Source organism: Uloborus diversus, chromosome 3 (assembly GCF_026930045.1).
Source record: "Uloborus diversus isolate 005 chromosome 3, Udiv.v.3.1, whole genome shotgun sequence".
NCBI lineage: Eukaryota > Metazoa > Arthropoda > Arachnida > Araneae > Uloboridae > Uloborus > Uloborus diversus.
In genome coordinates, this window is record NC_072733.1 from 52385202 (window position 1) to 52404289 (window position 19088).

Genomic DNA, 19088 nt, shown 5'->3' on the forward strand with positions numbered 1-19088 from the left:
AACAACTGCTAAATTATTCATCAGCAATTAAGCAACTATCACACAACACCGTAAACTCAACGTTTACACACGTATTTACTTCCAAATACGAAAACAACACAGCGAAATGCCTCGCAATAAACAGAGCAAAAACGCTCTCAGAACAAAATCTCAATCGAAACTCAAACTCCCTATCCAGCGTAACCGTTTATATACACACCGAAAAGAGAGATCTCAAATATTCCAGAAAAAGCTACAACGTTCTACAACTACTTTCATTGATAAAATCAGTGAATGAAATAAGAAAAAAAGAATAGGGGATTGTATACTTTAGCCATATGTTAAGGGGTTGTATATTCATTACGGGAAATTATTTACAGGTTACGTTACTACAATAATTACTATTTACAGGATTTGTAACAATACTATAAAATATAACTTCGACACATTTTATTATGTTTTAGATATTTTCTTACAAAATAGTTTCTCTAAAAATGTGCATTAGAAGCTTTTTATCGCAACCTGATTTGCGAGTTAACTTAAAGCGTATTTTCCTGAGAGTATATTTGTTACTCATGTTAATATTTAAATGCTAATTAAACATTACAATAATTCTAATTTATTTGGCTGACTTAATTACTTTTTCAGAAAGTGTAATTCTATATATTAATCTAATTTCAGAGTTTTTTTTATTTCTTAAGTCTATTCTTTATATTGTGATACATAATGGTTTCTTACAACTTTTTATTTTCATGTACTTTTTTAATACTCCCAGAATAAATGCAAAAATCACTTGTGCAAATGGATTCAGGAGCATGAGTCATCAACTGTATATTTCAATTCATATTTTTTTATTGCAAAATCCTGTATTTTTAGCGTGTCTTTAACACTTCATTCAAATTCAATGCTTTTGTAAATCAGCTTTTATGCCATTTTTAAATAAAACTCTTTACCAATACTAAAAAGTTTGTTTCTTTCCATGGAGAAAAATCACCAGTTTATTTATTTTAATTATGTGTTTCATCAATGCTTCTTTCTAAGGAAAAGTAAAATTTATAAAATGAAGCATTTTCAAAAGATTCAAATCAAGGCATGAAAAAAAGCATGGCCTGACCTTTCTGGCTTTTGGTACTGAGAAATACATGGCTCAAGAAGGATTACACATGTTCAATCACTAAAAATCTACTAATGATACATTCATAGTGATTTTAATTTTTAGACATTTTACTCACTTTAACGATTTTCAACCCCTGAAGAAGATATAAATATTTTATCTTTAAAAAGAACTACTTTTATGGTTTGCACATTTGTTTTAACTTTTCTTCTTTCAATTAAGTTTGAAAAGCACATTAAGAAAAGGTCACTGATCAAAAATTTAAGGAAAAGCAATTTATATTTTAAAACAATAAAGGTTTATTTATAAGTTAACTACAAAATTTTTTTTATTGAGCTCAGCATAGTAATTCCTCATCTCTTCATAAGCTGCGAGCTTAGCCTCCAGCACTCTCATTTTCATTAGATGCTCGGCTTCTCTAATCTCCATCAGTTGAGAACTTTCCTTCTCCACTGCTTCTTTGTGGGCTTTTGCCCCTTCAACCATTACAGAGGAGGCCCTTGCAGAGGCATTTGGCCTTCTTAAAGTTGGCACCCGGACGCGCCTACTGTTTGCAGCCAACCTTTGGGACATTGGCTTTGGAGTGGCAGCAGAGGTGTCCTACAAGATATATACACAAATCTCAATGCATATATTCAATTATAAAACTAATAACTATATACTATTATACAATGCATCTCTGCAGTTATCAGCTATTATACCACTAAACGGTAAACTACACTGTTAAAAAAAATGTATTCAAAACTGAAACTCTGAATGTATTCATTTTTTTTTGAATAAAATTGATTCAAAAATGAGTAAATGTGGCATCAAATACAAACATACGAGAAATACGAGTCATCATATACGAACATACCCAAGTCATCATATAAGAATACAACACATTATCAAACACTAATTCATGAATAAAGATGCATACAATCATTTAATACTGCAGCTAACGTTTCAAGAACATGGTTTAATAAATATTCATGTATAAATAGGAAATATAATAAGCGTGACTTCCAAGAATAAAACTCGCGAGCTTCGAACTCTTTTCTTATTGCGCATGCTACGCGTCGCTCAAGAGCGTGAACAAGTGTCGACAATGTTCATACGCTTTCGGCGCATATTTCGTGCTGTCTTGCGGAGCGATCGAAATGGCTGATCTGTTCGTCAAGAAAAAACTAGAAGATTGGAAACTGGAAGAGTTTTCATCGAACTTTGAAAGTAAGTTTTACTTTTATTATCATAGTAAGGATAATAAATGAAGGGTTGTATCTAAATTACCCAAAAATTACTTGCCTAAATTGCTCGATAGCACATTCAACATCCGACTGTGCTCGGAACATATTTTTAAACATTATATTTTATGTGGATATATATGTTTTCAAACTGTGAAAGAAAGTTCATAACGAGCTTCGTAACCTTTATTATCGTAGTAAGGATAATAATTGAAGGGTTGTATCTAAATTACCCAAAAATTACTTGCCGAAATTGCTCGATAGAACATTCAACATCCGACTGTTCTCGGAACATTTTTTAAACGTTATATTTTATGTGGATATGTTTTCAAACTGTGAAAGGAAAGTTCATAACGAGTTTCGTAAATTTTATTATTTATATTTTACTCTTCAAATTTGAAAAAAAAAAAAAAAAAAAAGCGAAAGCAACATCTTGCACAAACAGCTATGGAAGAAATTAGGTTCTCATCAAGCATAAATCGTTGCATGAATACATTTTTGGAACACTTGTGTGTTTCACTGCAAAAATATTTTTTCTTTCGAAATACCACTAATATAAAAACCTTTTTGCCGAAAAGTAACAAGAAATACAGATTTGAATTCAACATATTTCAGTGAACATATTAATCATTTATCGTTACATAACTATTGATAAGATTTCCAAATCTTTAGTATGATTCACTCGGCCATGCACAGGCTTGCTAGATTTTAGTAATGTTCAATCGGGTCGAGGGAATGCCCCCCCCCCCGCAATCCTAAGCTTTGCTCCCTCGCGTAAATAAATAAAACGCGTATCTGCTTGTCAAATTTTGCTGAAATTAGTGGTGATGAAATTTAAAATTTAATTCTTAATTTTTATTCAAAACATTCTGTGTAACAAGAATACAAAATGTATCAAAATGGAAAACAAACTCTAAAAAAATATTAAACTAAACAATTTAAATATCAAATAACCCTCTTAAAAAATGCTTAAAAGTTCAGTTTAAATACAAAACGAAGGAATTAGGGGCAAAAATAACTACAACTATAACAGCAGTAGGATATTTATTCATTCCACTTGATAATAAGTTCTCCATAACGAGACTATATTTGCTTACAATATGAAAAATTAATACCGTAATGTTAAATTGACAAGCAAACTATTAAGTTACTCCTATAAATTAATACATAGTTAACAATTAAAAACATTATATACTCAATTATTATGGATAGGAATTGCATTTACAAGAGCTGAGAGAGAGAGAGAAATGCTTTTCTCTAACAGTTTTAAAGTAAACTTCACATTTTTACAATAATTTTTGATTATTAATCATGCATTGTATCATTAACAAATACATCATGAGTTACTTGTATAAATTATGAAATGCATGGTGAACAATAATAAACAATATAGAAGGATTACTTAGGGATAATGTTAGTATTTACATGTAAGACCATGGTGCTTCCCGCCATTGAGAAAGCTTCATACTCTTTGTGAAAATAGAACTTCGTTTTTAAAGAAAATTTTACATTTTTACAGAAACTTGAGAGACATCAATGCTGCATTGTGCAATTTACAAATAAACTGTTAAATACTTCTAAAAAATTGATAAATGCATGGTGAGATATAAAAAACGTCATACATACATTGGTTTTGGATAGAAGTTGCATTTACATAAAAGAGCCGAGATGTTTTTCACCTCCTATGAAAAAGATCTTCATTTTTTGAATGATGCATTATGTAATTTACAAAAAAACCTTTCACTGCGTCTATAAGTTATGAAATGCACAGTAAGCAATAATTTATAAATAGTACTAAATCACATACGGTGAGCCATAACAGTCATTCTACGGTGAGCAATAACTATTTTACAATCACATATTTATATTATCTTTGTGTTTCATAATTTTGAAGTGCACAGTGAGCAAAAACTTTTTTACAACAGAATATTACAACTCTAATTACAAAATGTACGGGGAAAAACATTTTTTCAATTCTATATTACATACGGTGAGCAATAACTACAGTCGGACCTCCATATATCGAACTTCCACATATCGAAATTTTCTATGTATCGAAATCCCAGCAAATTTCTATGTTCATTACATAGAAAAGTTGTTTCTATATATCGAAAAAATCTCTATATATTAGAGATGTACCGAGTAGCACTTTGGCCGAGTACCGAGTACTCGGCTTTTTATTACTCGGCCGAGTACCGAGTTACCGAGTACTTGGCCTTTCACTACTCGGCCGAGTTCCAAGTACCAATTATGTTTTAAGAAGAACCACCGACACACATGTGATGAATTTTGAACTTATTGAAATAGTAGTATAAACCTCCTTATCCATATAATAGTTTTTAAAACTAAATTCCCGCTGAAATTTAATTACGCATTATATATATACAATTTTGTTTGTGTCAAAAATTTTACAAAAAAATAATTTTTTAAATTAAAAATAAATAAATAAAAGGTATGATTAATCAAGTTGGAATTAAAACAAAGTACAATAAAATCCCTCTAATGCGGACACTAACAGGACAAATTTTTTGTCCGCAATAGAGAGGTGTCAGCAGGACAGGGGTTAAATAATGTTATTTGCATTGGAACTGGGGAATTAAAAATTGTCCGCATAAGAGGGGTGTCCGCCTTTGAGGGGTGTCCGTTAGGAGGGGTTTCACTGTATACCAATCAATTATAGTTCTAATCTGCCAAACATAAATAATTTTTAAAAGCAGATAAAACAAATGTGCAGGAACACTCCAGACCACATGTTTCTGCCCCCCCCCCCCCCCCGTTACAAGGAACGTCTTTTTCAGTGCATAACATGTGAGCTAAAGAATGTAAAGACATTCAACAAAAAAATACGACTTTTGTCGGATGCCTTTAAATCTACGAGCCCCCATTTTGTGCATTGAAAAAGGAATTCCTTGTAATGCCAAAACACGTGTCTGCAGAGTTCCTGCACTGTACTTTTAAGGTTGTTTTATTTTTTAAGCAAAGGTATTTTCACATTTTTTATAACTAATTTTTGTTTGCAGCAAAAATCCATTTTTAATATAAAAATTCCATTCCATATTTCTATACTTACATTTTTTGCGTAATTTTTAATAAATAAGTTTTATTAACTTTGCCGACATTAAAATAAAGATTTATTCCATTGAAGCATTACAAACTTCATTATTCTCAAAATTTAAATTTGACTTATAAATTTTAATTGTAAATGATTGCAGAATATAATGCTTGCTCTTTTTTTATAAATTTTAGTATCTGTCTTGGACAATATTCAATTTTTTGCAACTACTTGGTATTGGCCGAGTATCTGATCAGAATTTGGCCGAGTACCGAGTACTCGGCAAATTGGCCGAGTAGGCCGAGTACCGAGTAGTTACCGAGTACTCGGTACGTCTCTAAACCAAAGCTTATGAAGTCATGTAATTTCAGCATTAATTATGAAATAAAAATGGATTTGTGCTGAAAAGTAGAAAACAAAATGCAGTGTTAAATTGCACAAATTTGCAAATTTTTATAAATTAGTTTATTGCAAATATGCATTTTAATGTTATCTTTTTTCTTTTGTTATAATCGTATTTACCTTTTTAAGATTAATTTACAATATTTTTTCTATGAAGTTAGCATTGAGTAAGAACACTATAAAAAATTAACTCTTTCCAAACCAAAATATTATTTTAAAACATATAATAGAAATAAAACTATTACTATTTCGATTGTTAAGAATATTGGACCAACACATTTTTTCATGATTTATCTAGTCCTCTTTTTTTTTTTTTTTAAATCCCCGGAGAGAACGGATGTCATGCATCTCTCCTGGCAACTTTTGTACCTACTTTTCTTGCATATGTACTTCATTTTGCATTCAATTTTTTAATTTCTTAAATTTTCTTTTTTAGCGAACCTTTCGAGAGATATGGTATCTTCAAGAATTTCATAATCACTCCAACATTATCACATTGCTGAAGGTTGTAAAGGCCAAAAATGACAAAGATATTTATTTAATATTTGATTTTATGGGTAAATATAGGTTTTTATAAGTTGATTGTATCTCAAGATTCATGTTTAATCAGGGTTTGTTGATTTAAATCAGCTTGATTTAAATAGTGATTAAAAATCATGATCTAAATCAAGTGATTTTTTTTTAAAAAATTGATTTAAATCAATTGATTTGTATTAAGTGATTTTTTTTTAACAAAATCAGTAATTAAAATCAGTTGATTTTACTTTTATAAATTAATTTTGCATTTTTAAAATGTATTGCTCTAAATTTAACTACACTGCATTATACTATCTTAACCTCAACAGGCAAAACTACATAGATCCCTCTTTCTGTGTGTGATGCAGATTTTCACTCTTGTAATATTGCTTTTACTCCAAAATTAGTTTAGAACAAAATAAAAATTTTGAGTTTTTCTTACACGCCATGACTAATATAGTTCAGAAAAGTAGTTGGTTAACATATTATTTTAGACTAAAAACGTACATGATAATGGAAACCTTATCTTTAGGCAAAGCATTAAACAAAATCACATCTTATCTAAGCATTATAACATATTTTTGAATCTTAAAATTAGACGTACCAAGTAGCACTTGGGCCGAGTAGCCGAGTACCCGGCCTTTCACTACTCGGCCGAGTACTCGGCTTTTCACTACTCGGCCGAGTTACCAAGTACCAATTATGTTCTAAGAAGAACCATCTACACGCATGTGATGAATTTTGAACTTAATGGAATAGTAGTATAGACCTCCTTGTCCATATAATAGTTTTTAAAACTAAATTTCTGCTGAAATTTAATTACGCATTACATAAACAGTTTTGTTTGTCTAAAATTTTACAAAAAAATTATTTTTAAAATTAAAAATAAATAAAAGGTATGATTAATCAAGTTGGAATTAAGGCAAATTACAGTAAAATCCCTCTAATGTGGACACTAACTGGACAATTTTTTTTGTTCGCAATAGAGCGATGACCGCAGGACAGGGGTTTAAGAATGTTATTTGCATTGGAACTGGGGAATTAAAAATTGTCCGCATAAGAGTGGTGTCTGCCTTTGAGGGGTGTACGTTAGGAGGGTTTTCACTGTATACGAATCAATTATAGTTCTAGTCTGCCAAATATAAATAATTTTTAAAAGCAGATAAAACAAATGTGCAGGAGCACTGCAGACACGTGTTTCTGCCCCCCCCCCCCCATTACAGGGAATGTCTTTTTCAGTGCATAACATGTGAGCTAAAGAATGTAAAGACATTCAACAAAAAAGTCCGAGTTTTGTCTTTAAATCCACGAGCTCCCATTTTGTGCATTGAAAAAAATAATTCCTTGTAATGCCAAAACATGTGTCTGCAGTATTTCTGCACTGTACTTTCAACGTTGTTTCATTTCCTTTTATTTTTTAAGCAAAAATATTTTTATATTTCTTATAACTAATTTTTGGTTGAAGCAAAAATCCAATTTTAATATAAAAATTCCATATTTTCTATACCATTATATATTTCCATATTTTCTTTTTTGCATAATTTTTAATAAATAAGTTTTATTAACTTTGGAGACATTAAAATAAAGATTTATTCCATTGAAGCATTACAAACTTCATTATTCTCAAAATTTAAATTTGACTTATAAATTTTAATGGTAAATGATTGCAGAATATAATTCTTGCTCTTTTTTTATAAATTTTAGTATCTGTCTTGGACAATATTCAATTTTTTGCAACTACTCGGTATTGGCCGAGTATCTGATCAAAATTTGACCGAGTACCGAGTACTCGGCAAATTGGCCGAGTAGGCCGAGTACCGAGTAGTTTCCGAGTACTCGGTACGTCTCTACTATATATCGAAATTTTTTTCGAGATACTCGTAGGTTTTTCTCTGCTTCAGACTGTTGGTATCATGAAAAATGAAGCTTAGCGGAGAAAATTATGTTCACTAAAGGTTGCTACAAAACTTGAGGAATCTGGGGTTTAGGAGTGTGTAGTTCGGTCGTTGTTCCGTTCTGGAGTTCTTACATTCCCTCAAGTTTATTTCAAATCTTAGTTGTAACCAGTATCACTGTAAAATCAGTTTCAAGCTATCCCTTTTGTCTGTTGAGTATCATTCCTAGTCTTTTTAGCTTCAGTAAAAATCATTCAAGTTAAGTAGATTGATTTTTTTACTTTTCACTCGATTCCATTGTCAAAACGAAAATCCCCCAATGTTACAGATCAAGTTGATTTGCCGAAGAATGAAGATGTATGAAGGCGCAAAAATGTAATTTCTGCAAAATTAATATTTTTATTGTTATCTTTCATTTAATGCTCGTTTAAATTATAAATTGGGTTTCATGCACGTTTTAATGATTTAGAAGTTTTTTATGTTAAAATAAGATTGTTTCTATATATCGAATTTTTTCCCGGCAATTTGCTACTTCGATATATGGAGGTCCGACTGTATATTACGATCGCGTATTTACAATAACTTTGTGCAACATAATTACGAATTGCACGGTGAACAAAACCTTTTTCCAACACTATGTTGCATACAGTGAGCAATAAGTTACATATCACGGTGAGCAATATTTTGCATACTACGGTTAGCAATAACTTGAATTGCAACTATTGTCAGAATACGCAGATTCAGTGGCACAGAATCTCGTGTTACAATTTCACGTCCGGGAAAGTTTGAATTCTGGCCTTTAAAAAGCATGAAATAAAAATTAAATTAAAAATTTTAAAAATCGCCTACTGAAAAAAACTTTAAATGAAACTAAAATTAAAAATTTAAAAAAACCCCGACTAAAAAAAACCTTGAATAAAACTAAAATAAAGAACTAAAAATACCCGACTAAAAAATGTTTAAAATAAAATATTTATCGACTTTTGAGGTTTCTGATAAATTGCCTTATAAATAATAGCAGTAATATATCCAAGCGTCGTCGTGTCGGGGGACCAATATGAAAATAAAATATGAAAGAATGAAAAATAATAAAGTAATGAACAGAATGCAGCTAATAATGATAAAGTAGCTATGATATCTAAATACAAGAGTTTGCTCAGCGGTCTATATAACCTACATACCAATATGAAAATAAAATATGAAAGAATGAAAAGTAATAAAGTAAATAACAGAATGCAACTAATAATAATAAACATCAGTTTTTACTTGCAGACAAACATAAAGCAAATTACCCATTTACTATATTATTTTATTTATTTATTTTTTTGCTTTTTTTGAAATGGTTTATTATTTATTTTAAATTAAATTGATAATTATACTTAATATATAAATAAATTTACTATGTTAAATGGAAATGCATTTACACTTCATAAAATAGTTCAAAAATTTTCTATTTTAAACTTGATGCATCTTTAATCCAAATCGATGCTCTTCTTCGAAGACATTTGGCATTTTTTCATAGGAAAAGCACAACCCAATTACGTCTTCTTTTTTTTTTTTTTTTTTTTGTGAAACTTGTTTTTTATAACAAAATTTAAGAGTTGGGGAATGTATGCGCTCAGATTTGATTTCCATATCTTATGCATGCGATAGGAAAATATTAAAAGAGTGGACACTTTTATTTTTGAATTTTCTTACTCATTTTAGGAGAAAGGTCTGGACCCCCGTGGCTATGTCACTGGTGTTCTAACAAATATAGTTGATCATATCAACAAAATATATTTGAAAGTGAAACATAATTATTTTTCGCTAAGTAATAATTTTGTTAAACAATGTTGCAATTTTAAAAATTATGCAACATTCAATATCAGGTAAACAATGCAATGCTGAGACGCCTGTCGCTTATCTATAAGATGACAGATAATTATTATTGCAGAAAGATTTTTTAAAATCTTTTTCTGCACCTATCTGCCCGATTTTAAGTAGAAAAATACAGTTCAATATCATTGAGTTTTATCATTTTCAGTTAAACGCTTTTCTTAATATTCAATATTTTTTTTTGCATATGTTTTTTTATTGATGAGTTTTCTATTCCTTAGGTATGTGAATTACATTTTCGCAAAGAAGACATTCTTCATGAATCAGAATTCTTCGATGAAAAGTCGATGAGACTTCTAAAGAGTGAAATATTTGGTATGTCCCACAATGACTCAAATGCTGCATCCAGTGCTTTCCACATTTATGATCCAAAGTTTATTGTCTCCGTACAAAGATGTGGCACATATTTTGCCAGTCCGTAGCATAGATGCTGACGATTTCCATTCATATATAAAAAAAAAGTCTTGATTGGTTTAGCTGCCATAGGGTTTAATGTCATATCAGTAGCCACTGACAATAATGCTATTAATAAAAAGGCCGTTAGTATGTTTTCCATTCATATATAAAAAAAAATCTTGCCTCTCCCCTTGAGTCGCGGGTTAGGTATGATTATCCTGGAAGTCCAGGAAAATATTTCTATTTTTCTTTTGATTCCGTTCATATTTTTACAGACTACATTCAGATTCTTTGCAAGTGGTGGTCAATAATGAATGTGAAAACTTTGTATAAGGGTGAGCATAAAAGGGATGAGTTCCAAACGCCTCTCACACCAAATACTGACACAGCTCAGTATAAGTTCTTAACTAACTTTATTAATTGGTTAGACAAATGGGAGGAAATGAATTGTACAACTGGTGGATTAACAAAGCAAACCCATCTAGCCATAAGCCATACTACAAAAGCTATGCTTGCTCTTGCCGAGTACTGTTTTAAAACTTTAAATTTCGATTATTTTTTACCAGGGAAAATACAAACAGACTCATTAGAAGACAGATTTGGGTCTTACCGTACATTGGCAGGGTCAAATTACAATGTCAGTATACGTCAAATTTATGACACTGAAACAAAATTGAGAATGCAAACAATTTTACCCCTTGTGTTAAAATCGAAAAGTTGTGGAGAATTGTTACTAAGTTTTTTTCAGGACAAACATTGGGATGAAGATGAAGATAGCTCAGATTCATATCCTTTTTTTAATGGTTTTCTAATCACTCCGGAAGAAATGGTAAGTACTCAATCGAGTTTGCCAATTTTAACATACATTAGTGGATATGCAGCTCATAAAGTTCTATTGAAACTAAAGTGTGAACAATGTCGATCAACTTTATGCATTGATAAGCCCCTTGACACAGATGTAAACAATGATTGGATATCAAAATTAGACAGAGGGGGGTTGAAATACCCACATCCCGAAGTTGTTTGTGTTTCTCAATTCACATATGCAGTTGTAAACAAATTGTTGTCAACACATTTTGAATCAAATTTTATCAGTTGTCAAAATCACAGAAAGGTTGTAAAATATTTAACTCTTGATGTACTGGATGAAAATGATATTTCTCTAGGTATCGATGAATGTGAGAGTCATGATTCTCTGTTTCTTGTAAAACAAATTGTATGGGTTTTCATTAATATATTTTTGAACAACTTTTACAAAAAACAAAATGATTCTCTTCAAAAAATGAAAAAAGATCAAAAAGAAAAAAATACACTGAAAAAATTTAAGAAAGATGCACGTAAATTGTCCACACTAAATAAATAAGCAATTTTATATTGTTTCTATGAGTTATCTTTTAAAATGTAAAAGTTTGACTGAATTATCCTAAACTATTTTTAAATTACAACCTAGGGAATAGGTGGAAACACTGTGATGTACATTGCAGATTATTGTCAAGGTTGCCACGCCACAGGGAAACCTGAAGAAACAGGGAAAACATAGGGAATTCAAATATATGTATATATATATATAAAGAACTGACCATCCAGCGAATTTCAAAAATTTCCTCAAAAACCTGGAAAATACAGGGAATTTTTTTCTTCTTAAATTGAAGTTGCGAAAATCAATTTCCTAATATATAAACCACCAAAAAACAAATAAATTACTAGTAATAATTATAATGATAATATTAATAAAGTAAAATAAAAAATGGCAATTTTGCTTAAGTTTTTATTTTCAAGTTAAATATTAAAATATTCATCATAAAAATAGATTCTTGAATTTCATGATAATTTTGAGTGTATGAAATTAGTCGTCAATAATCATTATTCTGGATCACTTACACACTTTTAGGTCCATGTAATGAATGGTCAAAAGAAGTTTTTTTTTTGAGTAAAAGTTGAATATATTCAATCACCATGCTATTATTTCAGTTATTATGAATTCTTATTTATTTTCCCTTACTTATTTAGATTTTTTTTAAAAAACCTGTGGTGAAATTATCAAGATATTTATGTTCTTTTTCAAATATCAGTGTCCGCTCGTTTATAATGTTTCATTTTCATGCAGGGAAATCATAGGGAATTTTTCTTGCAAAATTGATTAGCAACCCTGATTGTGAAAGTGTGCAGAATTTTAATTTCTAATTAGTTATGGACAATGAAGTTTCTTAAAGTATTGTACAAAGAGAAATAAACATCTTCTTAAACCCTTAAAAAAAAAAAAAAAACTGAATTTTTCTATTTTATTTAATAATTTTAAGTTTTATCAATTAAAATTTAATTATTATTAATCATTATTGATGCTGTATATAAAAAAGAAAAGAGTCAATTAAATTAAACCGTGCTTTATGAGAATTTATGAGTGTAAAATAGTAGACCACCACCTCTGCATATGTAGTGTGAACTGTTAGTACTTGATTCTTAATTTTTCATGTTTTTGATTGTGAGTTCCTAATAGCTAAATAATTTGATTGTTAGCTCGTGTTTGACCTCATGTGTAACATAAATGGTAATAGGTGTTTTTTATGTGATGTATGTGTTATCATGTGCAAATAAAAGTTACTGTGCTTAAAATATTGTCTTTATTTGAGTATCACATTCATAAGCTAGTTGAAAGCATAACATATGCTAAGCATTCCTTTTTTTTTTTTTTCAATTTTTTTCAGAACTTTTTCTACAAGAAAGGATTACTTGTGTGAAAGTACAAAATTACATCAATATGAACAAAAGCAAAATCTCTTTAAACAATTAAGTCATTTATTTGTTCACAGATATTTTGTTTAAAATATATTAGGAATATTTATTTACTTATGTGTAGGCTCAACTTATTTATTTTCCTTTTGAAGTAGTTACACTAATTTGCCAAAGCTGTATAGTTCCACCCAAAAGTCTTCAACTAATTGCCTATTTTGATATTTATAGCAAAAGAACATTTTACCAAAGCAGATTAAGTTGAAAAATCAGAGATAATTATTTCTTCAAAAAAAAAGAAACTTGGAAACTTCAAATTTAACAAGACTCAATAAAATATTTCTCATTTATTAATAACCCTACATGAAAAAAATGTACGCTCTAAATAATTTTATAATTATTTACGGTACAAGTTTCCCCAACCCCCCGATGTCTATTTGAAATTTTGAAAACGTGTGAAAGTAAAATTTGAAGATTAATTTTCTGCCCTGGAAAACGCACAAGTTTCACTTATAAAATTAGTAAAATAAGTGATTTTGTGAGGTGAAGGAGAAATAAGCTGTCTATTCTATTAGATTGGTGATTTAATTGAAAAAGATATGCGTCACCTTTTTTTTATTTAATATTTAAATTCGTGTTACATTGTACGCACGGCGCTTTCCCGACCGATTTCGCCCGTGAGCAGGCCTTCCAGATATAGGGGGCGTTGTTCGAACCCCAGGCCCTCCGGCTCCGAATCCGACACTCTACCGATCGGGCTACCACGGCCCCTCTGTAAATTTTATGGGAAAATTTTGGCCTTGTATAGTAAAACACCATTCTATTGAGGGGTATTCTCCACAAATTTTACAGTTTTGCACAACCAACCCAGCTGCCGGTAAAAAACCGTAATTTTTACGGAATTTTTTTTACATTATGCATTTAAAAAAATGGAACACAAAATTCACTTATTTTCACACTACTTTACTCAAAAATTTTTATGGACTTTTAAATGACTGAAATGATAATTGCACTAAAGTGCATGGCAATACTTAGAATGTGAATTCAAAATGTTTTCAAAAGTGAGCTGACCCAATTCATATATTTGAAATAAGCCATTATACTTGATTTCTAAATGTATTCAAAAATGAGTACATATAACTGAGCTAAAAACTCATTATTGATTAATGAATGAGTTTATATTTGATTTCTAAATGTACTCAAAAATGAGTACATATAACTGAGCTAAAAACTCATTATTAATTAATTAATGTATTTATATTTGATTTTAAAATGTACTCAAAAATGAATACATATAACTGAGCTAAAAACTAATTATTAATTAATGAATGTGTTCATATTTGATTCAAAAATGTACTCAAAAATGAGTACATATAACTGAGCTAAAAACTCATTATTAATTAATGAATGTGTTTATAATTGAAACAAATGTGTACTCATATTTGATTACCAGAATGTACTCAAAAAAATGAGTACATGTGTTTCTCAAAATTGAACCTTATTGATTCGGAGCTATATTGAGTAATGAAAGTATTCAAAAATGAGTAAATTTTCATTATTTTTGAATACCCATTTTTAACAGTGTACTTTAATAAAATTACCAATCTTACCCATAATTGTGCAATAAATAAATAGATGACTGAGTAACCAGCAACGAAAACAGAAGTTTTGGTAGTCATTACTTTGACACAGTAGTGCCAAACTTTTACTTACCTGAAGACTGCAACTCATAATAAAATGATTGTTGCTGGCCACAAAAATTTTTATAAAATTTTAAAATACTTAATATTTTGCTACTTAACATGTGGAAACATGAAAAGGGATTAGAAGACTACAAAAAGAGAACTGTTGCAATCATTACTTAACACATATTTTATTGCATCTGCTTTCCAGAAACAATTTGCAATATTGAGGTCTACATTCGTGACTAATTGCAATTTTTGATTTGAAAAACAAAGCACAACACCGTGCCATATGGGTCAGCTTTGTGGGATATAAATATGGCACCACAGCTTTAATCAAAATAAGATGCGAGTACCAAGTGTGTAACTGGATTTTACAAAGAGATTTAATCGTGATATTCATACATTGATCTGATGTATTATGGGGAAAGGATACAAAAGCACTATACTGCCATAGGCAGATACTGACAACCATTTTAGGGTGGGTCATGCTGAAGAACATATGGTTTTAGATACCAAAAAATTTATGAAACTGTTTGGGTGTCAGAGAAAACCCAAATTGGCCAGGAATAAGGCACTTCCTAACGTGTAACTGTTATTAATTAATATAAGTGATGAAGAGAAGTAGAATTTCAAATATTTAGCTCCGAAAATAATCAATCAATTGAAAAGATTACTGAAATCATTTATATCTTATTCATAAATTATTTAAATGCAATATGGATAGCTAATACAATCGGACATTGATTTAACTCAATCAGAGACCAAAACTATTGTACGTTAAATTGGGATTATTCGCAATATCGGGTTGCGAAATTTTTTTTTCACTTGTCTTATCTGAAAGCTCTAATAAGCATTCCATGACTTATTACACACTAGATCATTTGAAATTTCAACATACTGAGCAATAGGTGTTTGACAATTTTCTTGATAATTGACTCGGAATAGTTCTCTTTCAATTCTATGGAAAGAAGAAGAAAAAACTTGTTTATAGCCTGCTGCAGGAGATATTATTTTACTATTTCCAGGCCATGTGTAAAGCATTAAAAAAGGTAATGAAAGCATTAAAAAAAAGTTTCATTTTCGCTTTCTGCATCATAACTGCTTTTCATTGGTTGCCCCCTTGCCCGTCAAAAAATATTTTTGGCTGTTAAATAATTCGTTAATTTGCCGTTTATTATTCGTTAAATAGAGGTTTTTGCCTTCTCTTTACTCGGGGGAAAAAGAAACGGTAAGGGGGGTGGGGGTCATGACCCTCTCCTCGTATCTGCCACTGGCCGTGGGAAGATATAGGGCAGCAACTGCAAACTTTTTTTTTTTTTTTTTTTGCATTTAAAACATCATTTATTGTACTTACAAGCCTGCTTATTCGGTTTCTGCTGAAAATGAAGCACAATTAATGTTTTCAGGATCTTACACCATAATTTGTTGAAAATAATTTAAGTTGAGTTAAGCAGAACATAACATCCTAACACCGTTTGAAAAGGAGAATCTTTTTAACATCATGTGCTGGCACATGATTGGCAGCAAAAGTGTTAAATACATTAGGGAATTCAAGATGAAGTATTTTACCTGGCTCTGTGCAGATTCCTCACGGTTTTGCTGATTATTGTTCTCTACCTCTGCAGGAGTTGGTGTAGAACTCTACAATAAAAAGAAAGAAATATGCAGCGAATTAATAAACATAAATTCATGCTTCTCATATTTTTATCATTTTGTCTTCAGAGCTCCTTTTGCAGATGAATTTGTAGATAAAGAGCTCAATGTGTTGAATAAGTGAAGAGTTGTTAGATCTAATACCGTCATGGCTCGTGATTTATTTGAATAGAGGTTTATAAAGTAAATTTTAAGTATGCAGATAAAACTTATCACACAAGTTATGGATTAAATACATATTTAAAATTAATCAATTTTAATTAATTTCATTATTTTTACTTATTTGCCATTTACCATGCATAAAGTGTGCAGTAAAGTTTTGCCAAGAATCATATTTGAAAAGACTTTGATATGATAAATATGACGTCCTCCCTCCATGAGGAGCATGTCAAAATTGTGTCATTGGAACACTATGCAATAGCTCTTTTCCCCTTGGTTATCTTGTCCACGTTTGCATCCCAAAGCTGGTATTTCAAGCGCTGCTGCTTCACATGTGCGATTGAACAATTTAAAAGAACTTTCTCTAACCAACATTACTAAAGGTGAATTTTACCGTTTTGAAAAGAAAAGACTTTTCTTGAAAATTTCCAAAAAATTATCTAGATGTGTATGTTACCATATTTTATTTAAATTGAAAAAAAATAATAATAAATCATTTTCCTCGGTTATTTACATGCTGCAAGTGCACAAATACAGGAGCATCCACTGTTTCAAATAAATTTACATTAGATGAAAACTTACAGTAGAATTAATTTTTGTACATGAATGGCCTGGATTCTGTTTCATATGACATAATATTTTAAAGTACAGGAACTGAGCTCCTGTCAGTTCCCAGGTAATTTAAACAGGCGTGCCTCCCTGATGGGAGGTCACTGTGACCTTCGGAAAATATCCTTATTTGGCACACTTTGTCTGATTTTTTGGCAAGTTTAGGACATAACTGTATTTTTGGAATGACAGATTGTCCCTTCTTATTACATGTACAGACCACCTCACAAAAATTGAAGTTCCATTCGGAAGTTTCAGAACTTCTGAAAATTTAAGCTTTTAGCGCCTTGCATTTAAGCTTTGGGTAGTAAAACTAAAATAACGAAATGTAAGACATATGTAACGTTTGTTATTTACCTGACTTTGGACCGGAATAACTTCAGCCGAGTAATTTTGTTCTTCCAGAACAATACTGCCTAAAAAAAAAGAAAAAAAAATACATTAAATTTTCTTCAAAAACAAAGCAATATTTTTAAATCCATTAAAAGAATAAAAAGTACTGATTAGTTCACAATTGCTGTTTTATAATTAGTAGGTACACTAGAAAAACCGACTAAAACACTGGTCAGTGGCAGATATTTATGAAGGACCTTTGGTTAAACATAAAATTTTTTTCATGTTAAGCTCTGGATCCCTTTCGGGCCCTTATGTCATGGGGGTTCCTTGCAATTGCTACATTATATCTACCAGATTCTGGTCATGAAGTCATATAACATTAAACGCAAATCAACGATGAGAATTAAATATACTTGATTTTTAGTAATTACTAACTTAAATAGCTAGATTATGGTGATATGTGAAAAAATTTTGCTCACGTCTTTGCTTTTTCATGTACTAATTTACCTTTTAATTAATAATTTGCAATACTTATCTTATTAGTGTTCCTTTTAATGCCTATATTGTGATGTTAATTAAACTACATCTATATGCAGTTTCCTCTTACAACAATTTACATTGTTTCTGTTAATAAATGAAAGTACTGACTTTTTATGCTATGAGAACAAGTTTAGACTAGAGATATAATGTAGTTGGTTTATTTATTAACTAAAATATAATAAAGTGAAATATGAAAATCTACTTACTGCTATCTTGCTGCAGAGATTCTTCGTAAGGGAAGTCGGTGTCATATTGGCATTCAATGGGCTCCGTCCGAATACCCATTGATGCGACTCTTTCCTCTATGGGGGTGATGAGCATTTTTTTCGTTCCGCCACCCGTTCGGAAGATCTCCACTTTTTCTAAAGCTTTTCTTTTGTTGGATTCTTTCTTCATATTTTTCCATTTATTTTTTAGCTGAAGAGCAGTCCTAGGAGGAATTGTACCGCCGATAGAATTGTACTGAGCGGTCAACTCCTCCCAAGCCCGATCTTTTTGCGTATTAGCGATTGCATTTGTTTTTTTACATTCAATGACTTCTTTGAAATTATCCACCAAAGAAGCTAACATTTCAGCTTCATATGGTGTGAAATTCGTTTTCGAAGCCATCTTTTGATGATAAATGAGAACGGATGATGATAAATGAGAACCTAAAACAACGTGCTTCAAAAGGGATATGCGTATGCGATAGTAAGTATAACCGCCGACAACGAGGACGGCAACCGTCGGCTTTGCCTCTCCTGTAAACAATATCACATGACCTAAATCCACCAATCACAGCGGCTTTTACATCTAGGGAGAAAAATATCAGAGGTCTGGGTGACTCGCTGTTGGATAATAACAACTGTGAGTAACCTCGCGGTTTGAGTTAGCCCTGGGTTCATCCACTCGGCATTTACAAAGAATATAGATCTCTTCCTC

The 19088-nt window shown here is 30.7% G+C and overlaps 1 protein-coding gene across 1 annotated transcript; it reads right to left on the reverse strand.

Annotated features, from left to right (window-relative positions):
- Nucleotides 1–1396: 1396 nt before the first annotated feature.
- Nucleotides 1397–18776, reverse strand: LOC129218739 (myb/SANT-like DNA-binding domain-containing protein 3). Its single transcript, XM_054853063.1, has 4 exons — nt 18374–18776; nt 17649–17707; nt 16440–16511; nt 1397–1693 (listed from the first exon to the last, which is right to left on the reverse strand). Exons 1-4 carry the CDS (start codon nt 18774–18776, stop codon nt 1397–1399), a joined length of 831 nt encoding a protein of 276 aa, XP_054709038.1.
- Between the last annotated feature and the right edge of the window lie 312 nt (nt 18777–19088).

What these genes read in the sequence shown, in the direction of transcription:
- LOC129218739 (XM_054853063.1), bottom strand. Translation starts at nt 18,776, where the DNA reads ATGGCTTCGAAAACGAATTTCACACCATATGAAGCTGAAATGTTAGCT. An exon ending in ATCTCTGCAGCAAGATAGCA is followed by an intron (nt 17,708 to 18,373) that starts GTAAGTAGATTT and finishes CTTTTTTTTTAG; the next exon opens with GCAGTATTGTTCTGGAAGAA. An exon ending in AGGAATCTGCACAGAGCCAG is followed by an intron (nt 1,694 to 16,439) that starts GTAAAATACTTC and finishes TATATCTTGTAG; the next exon opens with GACACCTCTGCTGCCACTCC.